The following is a 19,543-nucleotide window of genomic DNA, read 5'->3' as shown; positions in this document are numbered from 1 at the left end:
AGCCTGGGCAACAGAGGGAGACCCTGTCTCAAAAAAAAAACAAAATAGAATAAATTCCTAGAAGTGGAATTGTTGGGTCAAAATTCGTGCACATTTGTGATTTTGGTGGTACTTGCCATAGTGGTTGGATCAATCTTACCAGCTAAGTAGCAGAGTGACTGTTTCCTCACAGCCTCGCCGACTCCATCTGTTATCCAACTTTTTAGTCTTTGCCAATCTGTTCAGATGTGTTTTGACAGCTAAGTCAGTATCATTTACAAAGAGTGACTAGATTTGGCTGGAGATCAGCAGCGCGTTTGTCTCACCTGTCCAGCAAGCTGATGGGCCAGGTCAGGGTAACCGTAAGGAAGCGTGTGAATTTCACACCCATCCTCTGCATTGCAGTGAAGTCGGGGTGGAGTGACCAGTGGGAGGTCGGAACATGGGGGTGGCCTAGGTGACTCAGCAAGTGATGACCTGCTTCATTTTCCTGATGCTTGGCCTACAGATGGCAGCTTTCACTGCCAGCACATCTCAACAAGGCCTCAGAGCCTCTCTACATAGCTTCAGCGGGGAGGATGAGACATTCTAGAGCCTTGGTGGCAATTGCTTTCCTTAGCCGCTGATGGCTGGCCAGGAAGAAAAGGACATCGGGGTTTCTGCAGTGGGTGAGACCCGTGATCCCACTAGCTGAATGTCCCTCTAGCAGTGATATCTGGAAATGTTTGGTGGAAAAGCACAACTGTAGACTTTTATTATGTTGTCTTCAAAAGTCAAGACCACACCATAAGCTTTAGGAAGCTATGCTCCATTCATGATTAAATGAACAAATATGGTTTAAAGCTCTTTTATATTTTCTTAATTGAAAACAAAGAGGTATGGCCATCATATGAGCCCTCACAAGACAAAGAAAGACAGTAAGAGGCAGCCTCGGGCCAGATCTAGCCTGCAGACCTGATTTGTTAGGTCTACACCATATTGTATTAAGAGATAATTTATAGTCATATTTTAAATGTACTGCCAATGTCTCAGATTTTTACATAAATATATCTACAGCTTCATGACACAAGTATACATATGTAACAAACCTGCACGTTATGCACATGTACCCTAGAACTTAAAGTATAATAATAATTAAAAAAAAAAGAAAAAATAAAATAAAATAAATTAAAAAATAAAATAAAATTTACATAGTCTAAGGCCAGGTGCGGTGGCTCACACCTATAATCCCAGCACTTTAGGAGGCCGAGTGGGACAAATCACGAGGTCAGGAGTTCAAGACCAGCCTGACCAACATGGTAAAACCCCATGTCTACTAAAAATACAAAAATTAGCTGGCCAGGCGTGGTGGCTCAAGCCTGTAATCCCAGCACTTTGGGAGGCCGAGACGGGTGGATCATGAGGTCAGGAGATCGAGACCATCCTGGCTAACACGGTGAAACCCCGTCTCTACTAAAAAATACAAAAAAAACTAGCCGGGTGAGGTGGCGGGCGCCTGTAGTCTCAGCTACTCGGGAGGCTGAGGCAGGAGAATGGCGTGGACCCGGGAGGCGGAGCTTGCAGTGAGCTGAGATCCGGCCACTGCACTCCAGCCTGGGAGACAGAGCCAGACTCCGTCTCAAAAAAAAAAAATTAGCTGGGCATGGTGGCAAGTGCCTGTAATTCCAGCTACTCAGGAGACTGAGGCAGGAGAATCGCTTGAACCCAAGAGGCGGAGGTTACAATCAGCCAAGATCGCACTACTGCACTCCAGCCTGGGTGACGGAGCGAAACTCTGTCTTAAAAAAAAAAAAAAAAAAAGTACATAATCTGACCACATTGCGCCTATACTCTTTTTTTTTTAAAGACAATGTCTTGCTGTGTCTCCCAGGCTCAGGTGCAGTGGCACCATCTTAGGTTACTCACTGCAACCTCAATCTCTTAGACTTAAGAGATCCTCCCACCTCACCCTCCCAAGTAACTAGGACTACAGGCTGGTGCCACCAGACCTGGCTAATTTTTTAGATTTTTTGTAGAGACAGGATCTCGCTATGTTGCCCAGGCTGGTCTTGAACTCCTAGTTCAAGCAATCCTCCCTTCTCAGCCTCTTAAAGTGCTGGGATTATAGGTGTGAGTCACTGCAGCCAACCACATTCTTATGGGGCAACAATCTGCATAGACTGAATAGCAGCTGCCCCCTCTAGAGAGAGTGCAGCTTTCTAGTTGGCCACAAACCTCACCACTCCCTATTGTCTCCCTCTTATTAAGGCCAGTGTCCATTGTCATTTATAGTAGCATTAGTGCTTTTGATTTCTTATAGTAGAAGGAAAGTTAAATCTTTTCATATCCATGTTTTTTTAATTATTATTATTATTTATTGTGAGACAGACTCTGGTGCTATCTCTGCTCACTGCAACCTCTGCCTCCTGGGTTCAAGCAGTCCTTCCCTCTCAGCCTCCTGAGTAGCTGGAATTACAGGCGTGTGCCACCACACTCGGGTAATTTTTACGTTTTTTGGAGATGGGGTTTAACCATCTTGGCCAGGCTGGTCTCGAACTCCTGGCCTCAGGTGATCCACCTACCTTGGCCTGCCAAAGTGCCGGGATTACAGGTATGAGCCACTGCACCTGGTCCCATGTCATTTTTATAAGTGGTAGGTAGAGATGGACCAAAAGGTTCATGTTTTAAGAAAGATTTTTTTTGGCTGGGCACAGTGGCTCACACCTGTAACCCCAGCACTCTAAGAGGCCAAGGCAGGAGGATCACTTGAGCCTAGGAATTTAAGACCAGCCTGGGCAACATGGCAAAACCCCGTCTCTACAAAAAAGTATAAACTATTAACTGGGCATGGTGGCATGCACCTGTAGTCCCAGCTACTTGGGAGGTTGAGGCGGGAGTATCGCTTGAGCCAGGGAAGTTGAGGCTACAGTGTGCCGTGATAGTGCCACTGCACTCCAGCCTGGGTGACAGAGCAAGAACCTGTCTCCAAAAAAAAAAAAAAAAAAAAAAAAAAAAAAGCTAAGAACATTCTTCATTTCTACACACACAAGTCTTTCTTTTTTAATATGCGACTGAGTGTCCTGTTTTGAAGTTACCCAGCCTTCTTTACTGATTTAGCTTACCCACCTACCACCTCTAGGTATCAGTTTGTAATTCCTGGTATGCAGTAACCTTGAGATCTCGATTCGAAGGAAGAAACAGGGGAGGCCTCGACCCTGCGAGAAAGACACTAAAAGTCAATGCAGAAATCTGAGCAATGGCAGACTCTGGTCATTTCCTTGCACACTGCCCACCTTAGTTAGACAATGCCAACTTGAAAGCATAACTTTGGTCTTCAAGTCTGAGGAGTTGAGCTCAACATTGAGAACAGGGCCTCAGGGTTTTGAAGATCAGATAAGCATTTGCCTAAAACAAAATGGAAAAAGGCATTATAGTAAAAGGAATGCGGGGCCACGCCTGTAATCCCAGCACTTTGCGAGGCCGAGGTGGGAAGATTCCCTGAGGTCAGGAGTTTGAGACCAGCCTGGCCGACATGGCAAAACTCCGTCTCTACTAAAAATACAAAAATTAGCCGGGCATGATGGTAGGCACCTGTCATCCCAGCTACTCGGGAGGCTGAGGTGGGAGAATTGCTTGAACCTGGGAGGTGGAGGGTGCAGTGAGCTGAGATCGCACCACTGCACTCCAGCCTGGGTGACAGGGCGAGACTCCATCTTAAAAAAAAAAAAAAAAAAAAAAAGGAATGGTTGTAGCGGATAACATTGCTTCTTTTTTTCTTGCTAAGGATCATTATTAGTTCTCTGAGGTTGTCTTTGGTGCTAACAATAACTGAGACACATGCTGAGTTTTGACATCATCCTAAAGCCTCTTATCGTAATAAGCATCTTAAGTGAAAAGCTACCCTAGATAAATAGAGTGAGGACCTACCTGCTGTTGGGCCATTCTCCCTGCACAAACTCCGGACTGGAAGGAGGACCACTAGCCTTTGCAGGACGTGATGATGAAAGGACAGGAAGATGTATGGAGAGCTTGCCTTAAGGCCTCTGCTAATATAGAAATTCCGTTTGCTTGGAGAAGGGAAGGACTTGAGGGTGCTGGAGAAAGGGGGTAAGACTGAATCTTCCAAGGTGAAGTAAGTCTGCCGAGCAGTTTTAGCCTAGAGAGTTCCTGGGAGCATGACTGATAGACCAGCAGAGCTTGGGGTTTACGTTCATCTTCACCCACCATCAAATCCTTAATGTAGGATTTCACCCAGAAAGATTTAAAACCACGGGCCAGGCCGGGCAAGGTGTTTTATGACTGTAATCCCAGCACTTTGGGCGGCTGAGGCAGGCAGATCTCCTGAGGTCGGGAGTTCGAAACCAGCGTGCCCAACATGGTGAAACGCCATCTCTACTAAAAACATAAAAATGAGCCCACGCGTGAGGGCGCACACTTGTAGTCCTAGCTACTTGGGAGGCTGAGGCACAAGAATTCCTTGAGTCTGGGAGGTGGAGGTTTCAGTGAGCTGAGATTGTACCACCGCACTCCAGCTTAGGCAACAGAGTGCCTCGAAAAAAAAGACAAAAAGAAAAAAAAAAGTCACAGGCCTGCGAAATCATCCTGACTCTGTTGCCTGAGATTCAATTTTCCAAATGCCTCTCAGAAATAGAGCTGTCAGGAGGCAGAGGCCCTAGCACTCGGATATATTTGAGTCCCAGCTCCAGCACAAAGGAAACAGCCCTGTTGTGGCCTGCTAGACATCTCCATAGGCACAGGCTTCAGAAATGCTTCCCAGGGTGAGCAAATTAATAGCAAACACAATGTTCTCCTTTCCATCCTGAAAGATGGTCTCCTAACCTCGCCTGTACCTGCTCAAAGCTACTATACCTGGAGCTCCTGGAATCAGCTTCTATCCTTCCAGTTGTAACCCACATTTATGGCTTGTTTAAGCATCCACAGGAGGCCTAGCATTGTTAATGACACAGAGAGAAACCCAGCCACTACCTGCAATCCTGAGTCAGGAAGGGATAGGTGGGGATTGAGAAGCAGCTGGGCAAAGCCGCAAAGCAACTGCCAAGGACTGGGCAAAAGGCAATAGAATGCAATTGAAGTGGGATGGATGCAGGTTAGACATAAGGAAGAACTTCCTGACACAGGAGACTATAAGCTCCTGGAGGAAATAGTGAGGTCTGACTCCTTGGTAATCCCAGAAGGGATCCCCACCCTCTTCGATGCTCTTATTTGTCTAGATTCAAAGAAAATCAGCCCTAGAGGCATCTTCTTTTAAGTCCATCTCAGGAGGCTGAGGCATTAATCTTTATCTAGCAGTCATTTCTCTTGCCAACAGTCTGGGTCACTGTGGGTGGGGCCAGTGAGACTTGAGTCCTCCGTCACAGAGTGCATTGTGTGTATGACTTTGTGATCCTCATCTTCACCACTCCCTTGCAAATTGCATCTGGCCTGGGATAGTAGATAGAACAAATCAGTTCACCTGTCACCATTCACTCACTAACCTGCTATGTGCATGGTTCTGGGGTAGGAGCAAAGCTGAGCAAACATAGACGTCCCTGCCCTTGAGACCCTCACGGATGTGTGTGGGAAGAGACTCATACAAGGTTCAATTAGTGCTGAAATAGAGAGGAATACAAAATGCTTTGGGAACATAATTACCTCAGCAAGTAGGTACTAGGGAAGGTTTACCCCAAGAAGTGACACCTGGGCTAGGTTTTGAAGCTCAGGTAGGAGTTTGCCTAAAAGAAAATGGAAAAAGGCATTATAGTCAAGGGAATCATTATGGCTGATACGTTGCTTTTTATTTTTCTTGCTAAGGATCATCGTTAGTTCTCTGAGGTTGTCTTTGGTGCTAACACAACCTGAGACACATGTTGAGTTTTGTTTTGTTTTGTGTGGATTTGTTTTTTGTTTTTTTGTTTTTGTTTTGAGATGGAGTCTCACTCTGTCGCCCAGGCTGGAGTGCAGTGGCCTGATCTCGGCTCACTGCAAGCTCCGCCTCCTGGATTCACGCCATTCTCCTGCCTCAGCCTCCCCAGTAGCGGGAACTACAGGTGCACGCTGCCACGCCCCGCTAATTTTTTTGTATTTTTAGTAGAGACAGGGTTTCACCAAGTTAGCCAGGATGGTCTCTATCTCCTGACCTTGTGATCTGCCCGCCTTGGCCTCCCAAAGTGCTGGGATTACAGTCATGAACACATATTGAGTTTTGACATCATCCTAAAGGCTCTTATCATAATAATCATCTTAAGTAAAAAGCTCCCCTAGATAAATAACATGAGGACCTGCTGTTGGGCCATCCTCCCTGCACAAACTCAGGATTCAAATCAAGTCCTTCTTCCCTTCCTTTCTTATTAAGCATCTGTTTCCCTTGCCTGTCTAGTTTGCCTTCCTAAGAGAGAAGGGGTAGAATCGTGCCCTGTTTGGGGACGGAACATCTATTTTCAGATACCAATTAAGCGTCAATCAAACCCTTAGTATGAGGTACGAGTGGGGACAGGGTCAGACCTGGGGAAGTGGTATTTCCATTTGCGGTTCTCTCCTCTTTTCCGTCCTTCCCACTGCCCTTGCCCCTCCCTCCAGCCTCTGACTGGTAAAGGCGATCAGATAGAGAGATGACTGTTAAATCGAAATCCCACTCCCCAAGCTCAGCCGCCTTGGGATCATGGCATTTTCTCACCCCTGGGGACACAGGGCTTGTTAGCTGCTTTCAAAATGTCAAAATCTGTTGAGAAGATTTTCCCTGTTTCCAGGTAAATGACAGCATCCCCCCAGCTTCTCTAGAGGCTCTAAATTATGAGAAAGGTGGGGGACAGGCTTGCGGGCCATTTCTTTCCCAATCTTTAGGGGATCCAAGGTCTCCAGGATGACACCAACTGGCCAGCTACTGCTGGCCTTGCTGAAAACCAAAACGGTGTAGCCAGCCCCAGCCAGCCTGGGTCTGAATGAAGGCAAACCAGTAAAATGCTCCACTTCTTGGCGACAACCCAGCACGCTCACCGGGAAGCCTTCTAAGTCAGCCCTGATTCATTATGTCAGGATAAAAATAACAGTAATAATGGCCCAGCGCGGTGGCTCACGCCTGTAATCCCGACACTTTGGGAGGCCAACGAGGGTGGATCACTTGATATCAGGAGTTCAAGACTAGCCTGGCCAACATGGTGAAACCCTGTCTCTACTAAAAATACAAAAATTAGCTGGGCGTGGTGGCGTGTGCCAGTAGTCCCAGCTACTCAGGAGGCTGAGGCAGGAGAGTTGCTTGAACCCAGGAGACAGAGGTTGCAGTGAGCTGAGATCATGCCACTGCACTCCAGCCTGGGCATCGGAGTGAGACCCTATCTCAAAAAAATAAAAAATAAAAATAAAATAGTAACAGTGATAACAATATCATGGGGGCAAGTGTGTAGTCATTTTAACCCTTGGACTTATGAGCCCACAGCATTGAGGCCAGGAGTACAGCGCCTAGCTGGTGACCTTGGTCAGATGACTAATTATTAACAGCATCTGTGCTGAGCCTCCCTTTCCTAATAGGGACTAATAGGCTCATCAAGTTGTGGGGAGGATGAAATGAGATAACATATGAGATAATGATGTCAACCATAACAACGGGACCTAATGTATTTATTGAGCAGTATCAGGTACTGTGCTAAGCACTTTAGGTCCATGGTCTCACTGAACCCCCAGCTCAACCCGATGAAATATTGTGATTGTCTCCATTTTACAGATGAGGAAACTGAGAATCACAGAGGGTTTTGTGGTTCAACATAACCAGTAAGTGACGGAGATGAGATTTGAACCCAGGCCGTGGAGCCCTGAGCCCACGCTACAGGGCCTGGCACAGAGTAAATGCTCAACAAATGTTGGGGTCATTACTATTGTTCTTATCTGACTAAATAATATATTGCTAATTTGAGGCAGTTAGGACAAGAAAGCACTGTGCCCATTTTACAGATGAGACCCTTGTGGCCCACAGGTGACCCAAAGCCCAAAGTGACCACCCACTGAGTCATGACAAGGCTGCGTCTCTTCCCCTTTACGACCACATTGTCATCTTTGTCAGTCATTGAAATTAACGGGACAGATATGATTTATGCCTCCTGGGTGCTGAGCTCTGGAAACGCAGAGAAAAGAGCAGGAGGGCCTTGAGTGGAAAGATCGGAACTTTGAGAGCCTGGATTCCAAGCCCAGCTCTATTGCTTGTTTTTCATTAGTTTGAGGATAGCCACGTCATCTCTCACAGCCTCTATTTTCTCATCTGAAGAATGGGTTACCATGAGGATTCAATGAGCCTGTGGATGTGCAGTGGCCTAGCCCAGGTCAGGCACCAAATAGACATTTACTGAATGTTACTCAAAATTAAATGAAGGCCAGGTGTGGTGACTCATGCCTGTAATCCCAGCACTTTGGGAGGCCGAGGCGGATCACTTGCGGTCGGGAGTTTGAGACCAGCCTGGCCAACATGGTGAAACCCTGTTTCTACTAAAAATACAAAAAATATTAGCCGGGTATGGTGGCACACACTTGTAATTCCAGCTACTTGGGAGGCTGAGGCAGGAGGATCGCTTGAACCTGGGAGACGGAGGTTGCAGTGAGCTGAGATGGTGCCACTACACTCCAGCCTGGGTGACAGAGCGAGACTCCACCTCAAAAAAAAAAAAAAGAAATGAAATTGAGTATGATCACTGCCCTGGAGCAGTTCACAGCCGAGCCATCCCCTCTTCTCATTTCATATGTACCTCAACTTCTGAAAACTTCTACTTTCAAGACAAACTACAGATGGGGATACACACAGCAGTCATCATATTGTGATATTTGGGGTTTCGTAGACTCGTGCACAGATGTTACCCACAGAGCTCCCTTGGCTGGCCTTGGCAGAGTCCCTTGGCTCCCTTGAGGCTGACATCTCAAGGTGCTTCTTGGTTACTCCCTTCCCTAAGTCTATCTCGAAGCATTTGAGAAACCTCTTGCATTTTTAGATTAATTACCCTCTGTAGGAGGATGCCCCAAATCCCGAGTTCTAAGCTGCAGTCCAACTCATTTTTGCCCCGACTTCAATCAGGTCCGGTATCCCTTGCCTTGGTCTAGACACCCAAGTTGGATTTTCCCAAAAGCATCTTCAGTGCCCCACTTCCTGGGGTGATCCACCGTTCCCAGGGTGCCCTCAAACCAGCAGACCCCCCACCAAGATGCTTTCTAGGGATATATACTGAACAGAGTCTCTCTCCATCCCAGAAGCGTCTTCCTTCCTTCCACCCCAGGCATCGCCTGCTCAGTGACTCCCAGGTCTTTATAGGTCACTGAGCCAAGAGGCCAGCAACCAAGCTTGCTGTCCTGGGTGGTCAGAGCCAAGGTGGAGCCAGGAAGTGGTACGTGAATTGACTGGTGTTTGGGTTCAGCCCTGCTGGAATTTCCACATATTTTGCTAACTGTTTGTTTTAAGAGTGAGTATATTCAATGCAGGCTGTCCAGACTGTTGTCCGGGTCTGACAACGACACTGTGGTTCTGAATCAGTGACACCACTCTGCATGCTCCTTCACTGCACCACCCCATATTGAAATGCTTTTCCCAAAAAGGGCAAGTTGGGTCAAAGTCATTTTTCTTTCTCTCTGTAAATTGCTATCAGTTGCCAAAACCAACCCCCACCAAACAGGGTCTTACAGGTCAACAGCCCCAGCCTACTTCCATTTCCTGAGGTTCCCAGGATTTTCTAAGATCCAAGGGCCAAAACATAAACGCAAAACTTGTACATTTTCAATATTTGCATTTGGCAAGTTAAGGCTTTCAACAAACAAACACAGTACAATGCAGTATCATAGGGCAGGCCATGAGATAATTACAGGATTGATGTTAAGATTAATTCCTGGTGTATATGTACGTTCTGGTCTGGTAATGGGACCAAGCTGAAAGTTGTCAGTAGCATCTGGCTATACTGTGATATCACTGCAATTTGGAGAAAGCTTAAAAAATTCAGCCTTGATGCCCCTTGGTCCTCCAGAGGTCTCCACTATCACCCTGAATCCTTAACTGGGATGGGTCTGACACCCAAGCACCCCCTTTCTTAATCACCTTCTACAGACTGTTGAATTACAGAAGAGAGAGAAGCAGAGTAAGCAGTGTCGAGTTTCTATGGAGTTATCTTAAGGAATGAATCACTTTAGACATAGTGCTTTGAATACACTATGGGAAATTATATTCCAAAGTACTAAATACTCTTGGTTAAGTTCTATACGTAGCAATGTTTTAATGGCACAGATAAGTGGGTACCTTCTGGATTTGTGAGTCTGTGGGCCTGGACCCTGGTCTGCCCCAGCTCATAACCGGGTTACACTTGCTGCCCGGGAGAGGTGGTGCCTACAGGTGGGTGCGGTGCCACCCAGGGCTGCAGCAAAGGGCACAGTGTGTGGTGTCTGGCCCCTGGTGTGAATGGCCCTCTGCCCAGCTCAGCCCTGGTGTGCTGCCCTCATTTCAGGAGAAGCCAAACAGGGCAGGTTGCTGCAGGCCTCTAATAGAAGAGTTGTCACTGGTGCCGATAGCATTAGAATAAGAAGCGACTTGCTTTGTACAAGTTTAGGCCTTAGCTCTTAGATGAGTTTACTAGGGCTGCTGTAATAAAACACCACCAACTGGGTGGTTTACACAGCAGAATGGATTGTCTCACAGTTCCGGAGGCCGGAAATACAAAATCAAGGTGTTGGCAGTGCTGGTTCCTTCCGAGGGCTGGGAGGGAGAAGCTGACCCAGTCCTCCCTCCTTGGCTTGTAGGTGGCCGTCTTTGTGTTCACATGGCGCTCTCCCTGTGAGCATGTCTGCCGTCAAATTTCTCTTTTCTGTAAGGACACCAGCCCTCCTGGCTCAGGACCCACCCTGATGACCTCATCTTTAACTTGATTTCCTCTATAAAGGCCCTAACTCCAAAGAAGGTCACATTCTGAGGCAGTTTAGGACATCAACATATGAATTTGATGGGGTTGGGGTGGGGGGAGGACACGGTTCATCCCATAATACGGGGGTCCCCGAACCCCAGGCCACAGACCAGTACTGGCCTGTTAGGAGCTGGACCGCCCAGCAGGAGGTGAGCGGCGGGCGAGCAAGTGAAGCTTCATCTGTATTTACGGCTGCCCCGCATCACTCACATTACCGCCTGAGCTCTACCTCCTGTCAGATCAGTGGCGGCATTAGATTCTCGTAGGAGCTCGAACCTGTTGTGAACTGCGCGTATGAGGGATCCAGGCTGCATGCGCCTTATGAGAATCTAATGCCTGATGATCTGTCACTGTCTCCCATCACCCCCACGTGGGACCATCTAATTGCAGAAAGCAAGCTCAGTGCTCCCACTGAGTCTACATTATGGTGAGTTGTATAATGATTTCATTGTGTGTTATAATATAATAATAATAGAAATAGTGCACACAATCAAGGTAATGCACTTGAATCATCTTGAAACCATGCCCCCGACCACTGGCCATTGGAAAATTTGTCTTCCACAAAACCAGTCCCTGGTGCCAAAAAGATTGAAGACTGCTGCCATAATAGTTCCTAAGATGCTGTATGTCTTGGAGGTGCCTGCCTGCCTCCCTTGGTGTAGCTGTCAGTCCTGGTTTCACTGTGAGACTTGTGACAGTGACAGCCACTACTGGGGAAGGGCAGGTGCTTGACCTCTGTTTCTAGGTGTTCTGAGTTCTGGTGCTGAGTTTCTGTCTTCTTGCCTAAAAAATCTCCCTCCATCCACCGCCCAGCACACCTGCTTCTTACTGCCTAACATCTGCTAAAAAAGCCCACCATCCAGCCGGGCGCAGTGGCTCACGCCTATAATCCCAGCACTTTGGGAGGCCAAGGCAGGTGGATCACCTGAGATCAGGAGTTCGAGATCAGCCCAACCAACATGAAGAAACCCCGTCTCTACTAAAAATACAAAAATTAGCCAGGTGTGGTGGAACATGCCTGTAGTCCCAGCTACTCAGGAGGCTGAGGCAGGAGAATCGCTTGAGCCCGGGAGGCGGAGGTTTCAGTGAGCCGAGATCATGCCATTGCACTCCAGCCTGAGTAACAAGAGCAAAATTCCATCTGAAAAAAAAAAAAAAAAAAAAGCCCACCATCCTTCCACTTACCCAATCCATGTTGACTTTATCCTTTGCCCCGATCCTCTCCTACCCAGAGACTCTCAGTTCCACTTCCAGAGCCCCCAACCTTCAGTTCCCCGCTTCTAGTCCTGCTGCCCCTGTAGCTGTATTCCCACCCTGTGGCCACTCACGGCCTCATTGCAGCATCCTCCTCATGGGTCTCTCTGCCTTGACCCTCTCCCTCCTGCAATCCTCGCAATCATGTCTTCCCTAAAACCCAGCTGAGATAAGATCACTCACTCAGGCAGGCAGTTTCAGGGCTCGTGATTCTCTATGAAATCAAGGCCAACGTCCTTGGCTTAGCTTTTAAGGGACTCTACAGTCTTGAAGCTTTTTAGACCTTGTGTTAGTTTGCTTAGGTTATAATCACAAAGGACCATTGCCTGGGTGGCTTAGACAACAGAAATTTACAGCTCACAGTTCTGGGGGCTGGAAGTCCAAGATCACGGTGCCAGCGTGGTCAGGTTCTGGTGAGGGCTGTCTTGTCAGCTTGTAGACATCTGCCTTCTCTGTGTTCTCATATGGCAGACAGAGAGAAAGAGCGCTCTCTTCCTTTTCATATAAGGCCACCAATCCTATCAGATTAGGGCCCCACCCTTATGACCTTGTCTAACCTTCATTATCTCCTAAAAGTTCTATCTCCCAACAAAATCACATGGGGGTGGGGGATGGGGTTAGGGCTTTGTATTAGTCACGGTTCTCTAGAGGGACAGAATGAATAGGATAGATGTATATATAAAGGGGAGTTTATTAAGGAGTATTGACTCACACAATCACAAGGTGAGGTCCCACAATAGGCCATCTACAAGCTGAGGAGCCAGGAAGCCAGCCTGAGTCCCAAAGCTAAAAGAACTTGGAGTCCGATGTTCAAGGGCAGGAAGCATCCAGCACGGGAGAAAGATGTAGGCTCAGAGGCTAAGCCAGTCTGGTCTTTTTACATTCTTCTGGTGCTTTTATTCTTCTGGCTACACTGGCAGCTACTTAGATTGTACCTACCCAGATTGAGGGTGGGTCTGCCTTTCCCAGTCCACTGACTCAAATGTTAGTGTCCTTTGACAACACCCTCACGGACACACCCAGGGACAATACTTTGCATTCTTCAATCAAGTTGGCAATATTAACTATCACAGGCTTCAAATAAATTTGGAGGAAGGACAGAATGCAGTCTCATGCAGATCTCATATGTTTATTGAACATGTACTGTGTGCTGGGCACTATTCCAGGGATAGAACAAACTGAACAGTGGGTAGGCAGAAAACAAGTATTATATAAATGCCTAAATAGGTATATGTAAATCTATATCTACAAGATATATAAATGTAGATATGCACATACATGTCCAGGTACATATATGCTCATGATGACCACAGGTAGTGTTAAGTGCTAGGGGGAAAACAAAGCATGGTAAGGGTGATTGGGGGCAGAGAATGTCAAGGAGGTGACACTGCTTTAAAGAATGATCACAGCCGGCACAGTGGCTCACACATGCAGTCCTAGCACTTTGGGAGGCTGAGGTGGGCAGATCACCTGAGGTTAGGAGTTCAAGACCAGCCTGGCCAACATGGTGAAACCTCATCTCTACTTAAAAAAAAAAAAAAAAAAAAAAAAAATTAACCAGGCCTGGTGGCACATGCCTGTAATCCCAGTTACTCCAGAGGCTGAGGCAGGAGAATCACTTAACCTAGGAGATGGAGGTTGCAGTGAACCAAAATCACACCAATGCACTTCAGCCTGGGTGACAGAGTGAGACTCCATCTCAAAAAAAAAAAAAAAAAAAAAAAGGCTCAGGAAAGTTTTCTAACATGCCGGCATTTGAGCAAACTCAGTGGTCGGGGTCAGCCACTGGAATTCAACCCTTTAGATCAGGAGTCTACAAACCTCTTCTCTAAAGGACAAGATAAATATTTTTGGCTTTGTGGGCCACATGGCATTGGACTCCATCAAAACTACTAGCCAGCTCTGACATTGTTGTGTCAAAGCTGCCACACGCTATATGGACACAAATGAGCCCCAATGAAACTTTATTTATGGACACTAACATTTGAACATCATATAACTTTTGTGTGTCACAAAATATTCTCCTTTTGATTTTTGCATTCAATAATCCAAAAATGGAAAAAATCCTTCTTAGCTCAGGAGCTGTACAAAAACAGACAGTGGGCCACGCCGTCTGCGCATCTCTGCTTTAGAAGAAGCAGCTGTAAGATGCTTTTCCCAGTTGTGGAATGAGAGTCATTCAACGGCTGCTGAGTCCTAGAATACTTGTCCCCAAAATACAGTAGGTGCTCAATATGCACTTGTTGAAAGGGAGAAAGAAGGGAGGAAAAGAGAGAGGGGGAAAAGGAATCAGCTTCAGCAGACCTTGGAAGCGGCGTTCTCAGCTCCAGAGCCCAGGCTGACATGACGGCACCTCCCTGCCTCCTTTTGAGCCTGGCTGCAGGACCATTTCCTTTCATTCCTTCAGGACCTCTGCAAGCTTCCTAGGCAAAGAGGTGTTGACAAGGCTATGAAAATGTCCATGAGACCGGGCGCGGTGGCTCAAGCCTGTAATCCCAGCACTTTGGGAGGCCGAGACGGGCGGATCACGAGGTCAGGAGATCGAGACCATCCTGGTTAACACGGCGAAACCCCGTCTCTACTAAAAAATACAAAAAACTAGCCGGGCGAGGTGGCGGGCGCCTGTAGTCCCAGCTACTCGGGAGGCGGAGGCAGGAGAATGGCGTGAACCCGGAAGGCGGAGCTTGCAGTGAGCTGAGATCCGGCCACTGCACTCCAGCCTGGGTGACAGCGCGAGACTCCGTCTCAAAAAAAAAAAAAAAAAAAAAAAAAAAAAAAAAAAAAAAAATGTCCATGAGCTCATGGCCTCCTTTGCACACTTAGGGGCAGGTGTCCCGGGGTCCACAAAGAGCGAGCCATGTCTCCTCCCACTTAAAAGCTTCCATTGTCCCCACCGCAGACATAAAGCCAGAAAAGGATGTATGTAGCCACAGTCCAAAGCCCACATGTGCCCTGTGCCCACCGTAATAACTTGCAAGTGCTGCTAATCTGCATTTTGACCAGGAGAACTTTGGTGCCCACTCAGAAAAGTCATTTGCATCCTGCATGCAGGGCCCCTGACTGCTATATTAATCTCCCCGTTTCTCCCTTCCTGAGTCATCTAATATTGCTGCTGGCTAATTAAAACATCAAAGCGCCAAGTACAACAGCCCTGCCAGAAGCCTCCTAATGCCTGGTTTCAAGTGTGCAATCCAGTGAAACCCAGGGTGGAGGGGGGCACGGCTCACACTCGGGCAGCCAACTACTTGACTCTTAACGACCACCCCTCACACATCTGGGACCTCCACAGATGGCCTCTTTTATTAGTCCTGTTATCTCGTTCCTCCCACTCCCTGGCGATGAAGACTGTCGGCTGCTGCCCACAGGCTCGCACCCTGCTCCTCCTCCTCATGCCTGGCCCCCCACCCTCTGAGTCCTGGGCCCAGACCCGATGTCATCACCACATCTGAAACCGGGTGTGTAGGGAGAATGGCTGGGGTTTCTTCCTCTGCGCAAGGTAGGATTTTTTTTTTCCTCAATGATACAGGTTGTCGGCATGATCAGAGGAATGTGTTTACTACAAAGCCCTGCCCAGATGTGACTTTCATCACCTCCAAAACTCCTCCTGGAAGAGACAGGAGGGGAGACAGGATCCTAAAGAAGTGTTTAGGGTGCCTGGTCAGGCCTTTGAACAAAGCGGGGTTGTTTGTATCCAGATTCCTAAGGAAACATGGGCACAATAACTGAGACAGAAACTATCAATGAGAAACAAAGGGAAGAACTCATCCAAACCTTTATCATGCTCCGAGTGTGGTAGTGTGGTAATAATACTTGCAGAAGTAATAATAATAATAATACAAGTAATAATAATATAGGTAATAATATAAGTAATAATAGTAATACAAGTAATAATACAAGTAGTAATAATACAAGTAATACAAGTAATAATGCTTGCAGAATCATTGCAGTACTACTGGTAATACTAATACTTCTAATACTATAAGTTGGGCTAGTGGTCACATAATAATAACATTTATAATAATAAATAATGGCTAACATTTAGGGGGTGACTGATCATCCAAGTAAGAGATGACTTCGTCAGGGCGCTGGCCAGTGGAAGGGGAGAGGAGTGAATGGATTCTAGAGCTAGTTAAAAAGCTAAGATGGGTGATCACCAGTGATGAGTTGGGTGTGGGAGATAGAGAAGAAGCTGATGACTAAGATAGCTCCCACGTGTGGCGTGTCCAGCACGGATGGTTGGTAGCGCCCAGCACTGAGGAGGACCAGATCTGGCCAGGGTGGGAAGACGAGGAAGATTATGAATCCTATCACCTTCCGTGGGTTCCCTGTGCTGCCACAGCCTGCACCCTTCCGGAGCGATCTTTAACAGTGGCACACTCTTCCCCAACCTCCTGTTCCCCAGGCTCCAACATGGCGCCATGAACGCTTCAACACAGAACTCTTATTCCACTGGCTGCGAAGGTGGCCATGATAGTTCTCTTAACTTAGGACCTTTGCATGATCTGTTCTCTCTGCTTTAAGACCTTGCTTCCTCTTCTTTGTCTGTCTAGGATGTACTCATCTTTTGGTCTTAATCTAGAGGTTAGATGTCTCTTCTATGCGCTCCCACCTCCCCTGTGCTGCCAAGGTCCCATGTAATGGCATCCATTGTGCTAAATCGATGGCCATGGCTCATTCAGTTTTCATCACCTCCTACAGGACTGTGACTCCGTGGGAGCTCACATCCATCTAGTTTGTCCTATGGTCTTGGTCTTTGCTGCCTCACCTGGCACATAGGAACTACTCAATAAACATGTGTTAAATGAATGAATTATTCCTAATGGCCAAGAGGCAGGATAGTCAAGCTGTTAAGGACATGGTTTGATAGCCAGACTGCCTGGATTAGACTCCTTTCTTCAGCTTATTAGCTCTGTGATCTTGGGCAACTTAACCTCTCTGTGCCTCAGTTTCCTAATCTGTAAAATGGAGATAATAAGGTTGTTGCTTGGCACATAATAAGTGCTCATTTAATGTTAGTTATCAGTATTAGTCCTTCGCAGTTCTTTGTGACTTCTATCCTGGACTTAGCACCTTTAATCATAATTCACAGCTACCCTCACCAGCCTGAGCTCCTCCAAGTCAGTGAGACGGGTGCCGTGCCTCCTTTCTGATTTTATCTCCTTACACTTGCCCTCATGCATACACTGCAGCCACACTCAACCTCCTTGCTGGTCCTTTGAACTTAACAAGCTCATTCCCACATCAGTGCCTTTGCACTTGCCCTTCTCCCCTCCGGTTAGTTACAGTCACCTCCCCATTTTCTATTCTTATCATCACCTGGAATTATACTGATCCTATGTTAGTTTACTTACTGTTTATCTCCACCTCCACCACATAACACTTCAGAGAGCAAGGTCCCTGTCTGTCTTCTTCACTGCTGAATCCCCAGTGCCTATTTATTGAGCATGTATTATAATAGGTGCTCAATAAATACTAGTTGAATGTATGAATACCCTGCCTTAAGGTCACTGTGCACTGATGTACTCTTTGCATGAGTGTCACTTAACATTGGCTCATCTTCTCCCGGACCTTGCTTGGCTTTCGCATCAGGGTGCGCCTGCTGCCCCTCCCTTAGAGTTACTAAGTGACCAATGCTTGCCTGATGCATGTGTGTGCCTGTGCCCAGGCAGGTAGACAATAACCCAGGAGCATCCAAGACAGATGTGATCCTAGGCCAGGCGCGATGGCTCACACCTGTAATCCCAACACTTTGGGAGGCTGCGGCAGGAGGATTACTTGAGTCTAGGAGTTCAAGACCAGCCTGGGCAACATAGTAAGACCCCTGTGTCTACAAAAAATACAAAAAAATAGCTGGGCATGGTGGCATGCACCTGTAGTCCCAGCTACTTGGGAGGGTGAGGTGGGAGGATCGCTTGAGCCTAGGAAGTCAAGTCTACAGTGAGCTATGATTGCACCACTGTACTCCAGCCTGTGTGACAGAGTGAGACCCTGTCTCAAAAAAAAAAAAAAAAAAAAAAAAAAAAGACAGATGTAATCCTTATCAGTGAGGTCTAAAATGAATGGGCCAACACTGGTCAGCCTGAGACTTATCCCCACTCACCTGCTGGTCAAATTGTTAGCAGAGTGAAGACAAATGGGGGACTAAAGTTCCCCATAAACAGGCTCTTCCATGGCTTCTTTCCATGTAGGTGTTCAAGACAGAGGGGACGGTAAGTGCAAAGGCCCAGAGGCAGGAATGAGCCTGGAAGTTTTAAAAGTCAGAAACCAGAAATTTGGGGGCAATATTCTTTGCCTCAAATTTTTTCAATTTATTTTATTTTATTTTATTTCATTATTATTTTTCTGAGATGGAGTCTCATTCTGTCTCCCAGGCTGGAGTGCAGTGGTGTGATCTTGGCTCACTGCAACCTCTGCCTCCCGGATTCAAGCGATTCTCCTGCCTCGCCTCAGCCTCCCAAGTAGCTAAGATTACAGGCATGCGCTACCACGCCCGGCTAATTTTTGTATTTTTTAATAGAGACGAGGTTTCACCAAGTTGGCCAGGCTGATCTCAAATTTCTGATCTCAAGTGATCCGCCCGCCTCAGGCTCCCAAAGTGCCAGGATTACAGGTGTGAGCCACTGTGCCTGGCCCAAAATTTTTCAGTTTAAATCTTTGTTTTCTCAGTCCTTGCCAGAAATGGTGAGTTTGGACTGTCACAGAAAGGCCTAGAAATCCAAGTAAATCGACCCAGCTTTAGGTTTGATTCCTCGGTGCTAGGGGCTATTATCATTCAAAGAGGCTGATGGTGTCCTTTCAGTCATGTGTTCATTCAACAAATGTTCACCGAGTCCTTACTCAGTGTGTCAGACCCTATTGAACCAGAGAGACCACCTTTGAGTTCCTGATGCCTCTCCCCAGAGCAGAACCCAAGAGGCTCTTCCATGGTGTTTCTTTCCACGTAAGTGGGGAAATCAGGTTCCCAGGAACCTTGTACATGTCAACCAGGGAGGGCTGGATCTTACTCTGGATATAGACAGTTGGTGACTCAAGGCAGATCCCAGGAAGAACAATGGCTCTCCCAGCCTCCGTGGAGACAATGTTACAGTCCACTCAAGGCCCTGCCTCATCTTCCACCTTCATTCTCTGCTTCAGCCCCCTGCCTCAGGAAAACAGTCCCCCACAAAGAATGGCAGCCCCTCCAAGTGTCCACGCTTCCTCAAAGTCAAGAACTGGGAGACTGACGTGGTTCTCACTGACACCCTCCACCTTAACAGCACATTGGTGAGTACCCCAGCAGGGTATAGACAAGGGGGTGCAGCTGCATCACTGTCCACATTTGGAGTCGGATAAGTCTTTGTTGTGGGGGCTGTCCTCTGTTGTAGGGTGTTGAGCACCACCCCTGACCCTTACCCCCTAGATGTTAGTACATCCCC

General features: G+C 47.2%; 2 protein-coding genes across 3 annotated transcripts in view; both read left to right on the top strand.

Moving 5' to 3' along the window:
• The window catches only part of FBXO21 (F-box protein 21), a 189,565-nt gene that overhangs the window by 20,389 nt on the left and 149,633 nt on the right, over nt 1-19,543 (top strand). The gene's annotated exons all lie outside the window — the stretch shown is intronic.
• NOS1 (nitric oxide synthase 1) overlaps nt 1-19,543 on the top strand; it is a 232,423-nt gene that overhangs the window by 130,877 nt on the left and 82,003 nt on the right. For both annotated transcript variants that reach the window (XM_050747840.1, XM_050747841.1), the window contains exon 4: nt 19,263-19,391. In XM_050747840.1, coding sequence (XP_050603797.1) covers nt 19,263-19,391 — 129 coding nt within the window. The remainder of the gene's footprint in view (nt 1-19,262; nt 19,392-19,543) is intronic.

The sequence above is a fragment of the Macaca thibetana genome, chromosome 11, assembly GCF_024542745.1.
Source record: "Macaca thibetana thibetana isolate TM-01 chromosome 11, ASM2454274v1, whole genome shotgun sequence".
Taxonomy (NCBI): Eukaryota; Metazoa; Chordata; class Mammalia; order Primates; family Cercopithecidae; genus Macaca; species Macaca thibetana.
The sequence above is the reverse complement of the archived record's forward strand: the minus strand, read 5'-3'. Positions and strand labels throughout refer to the sequence as shown.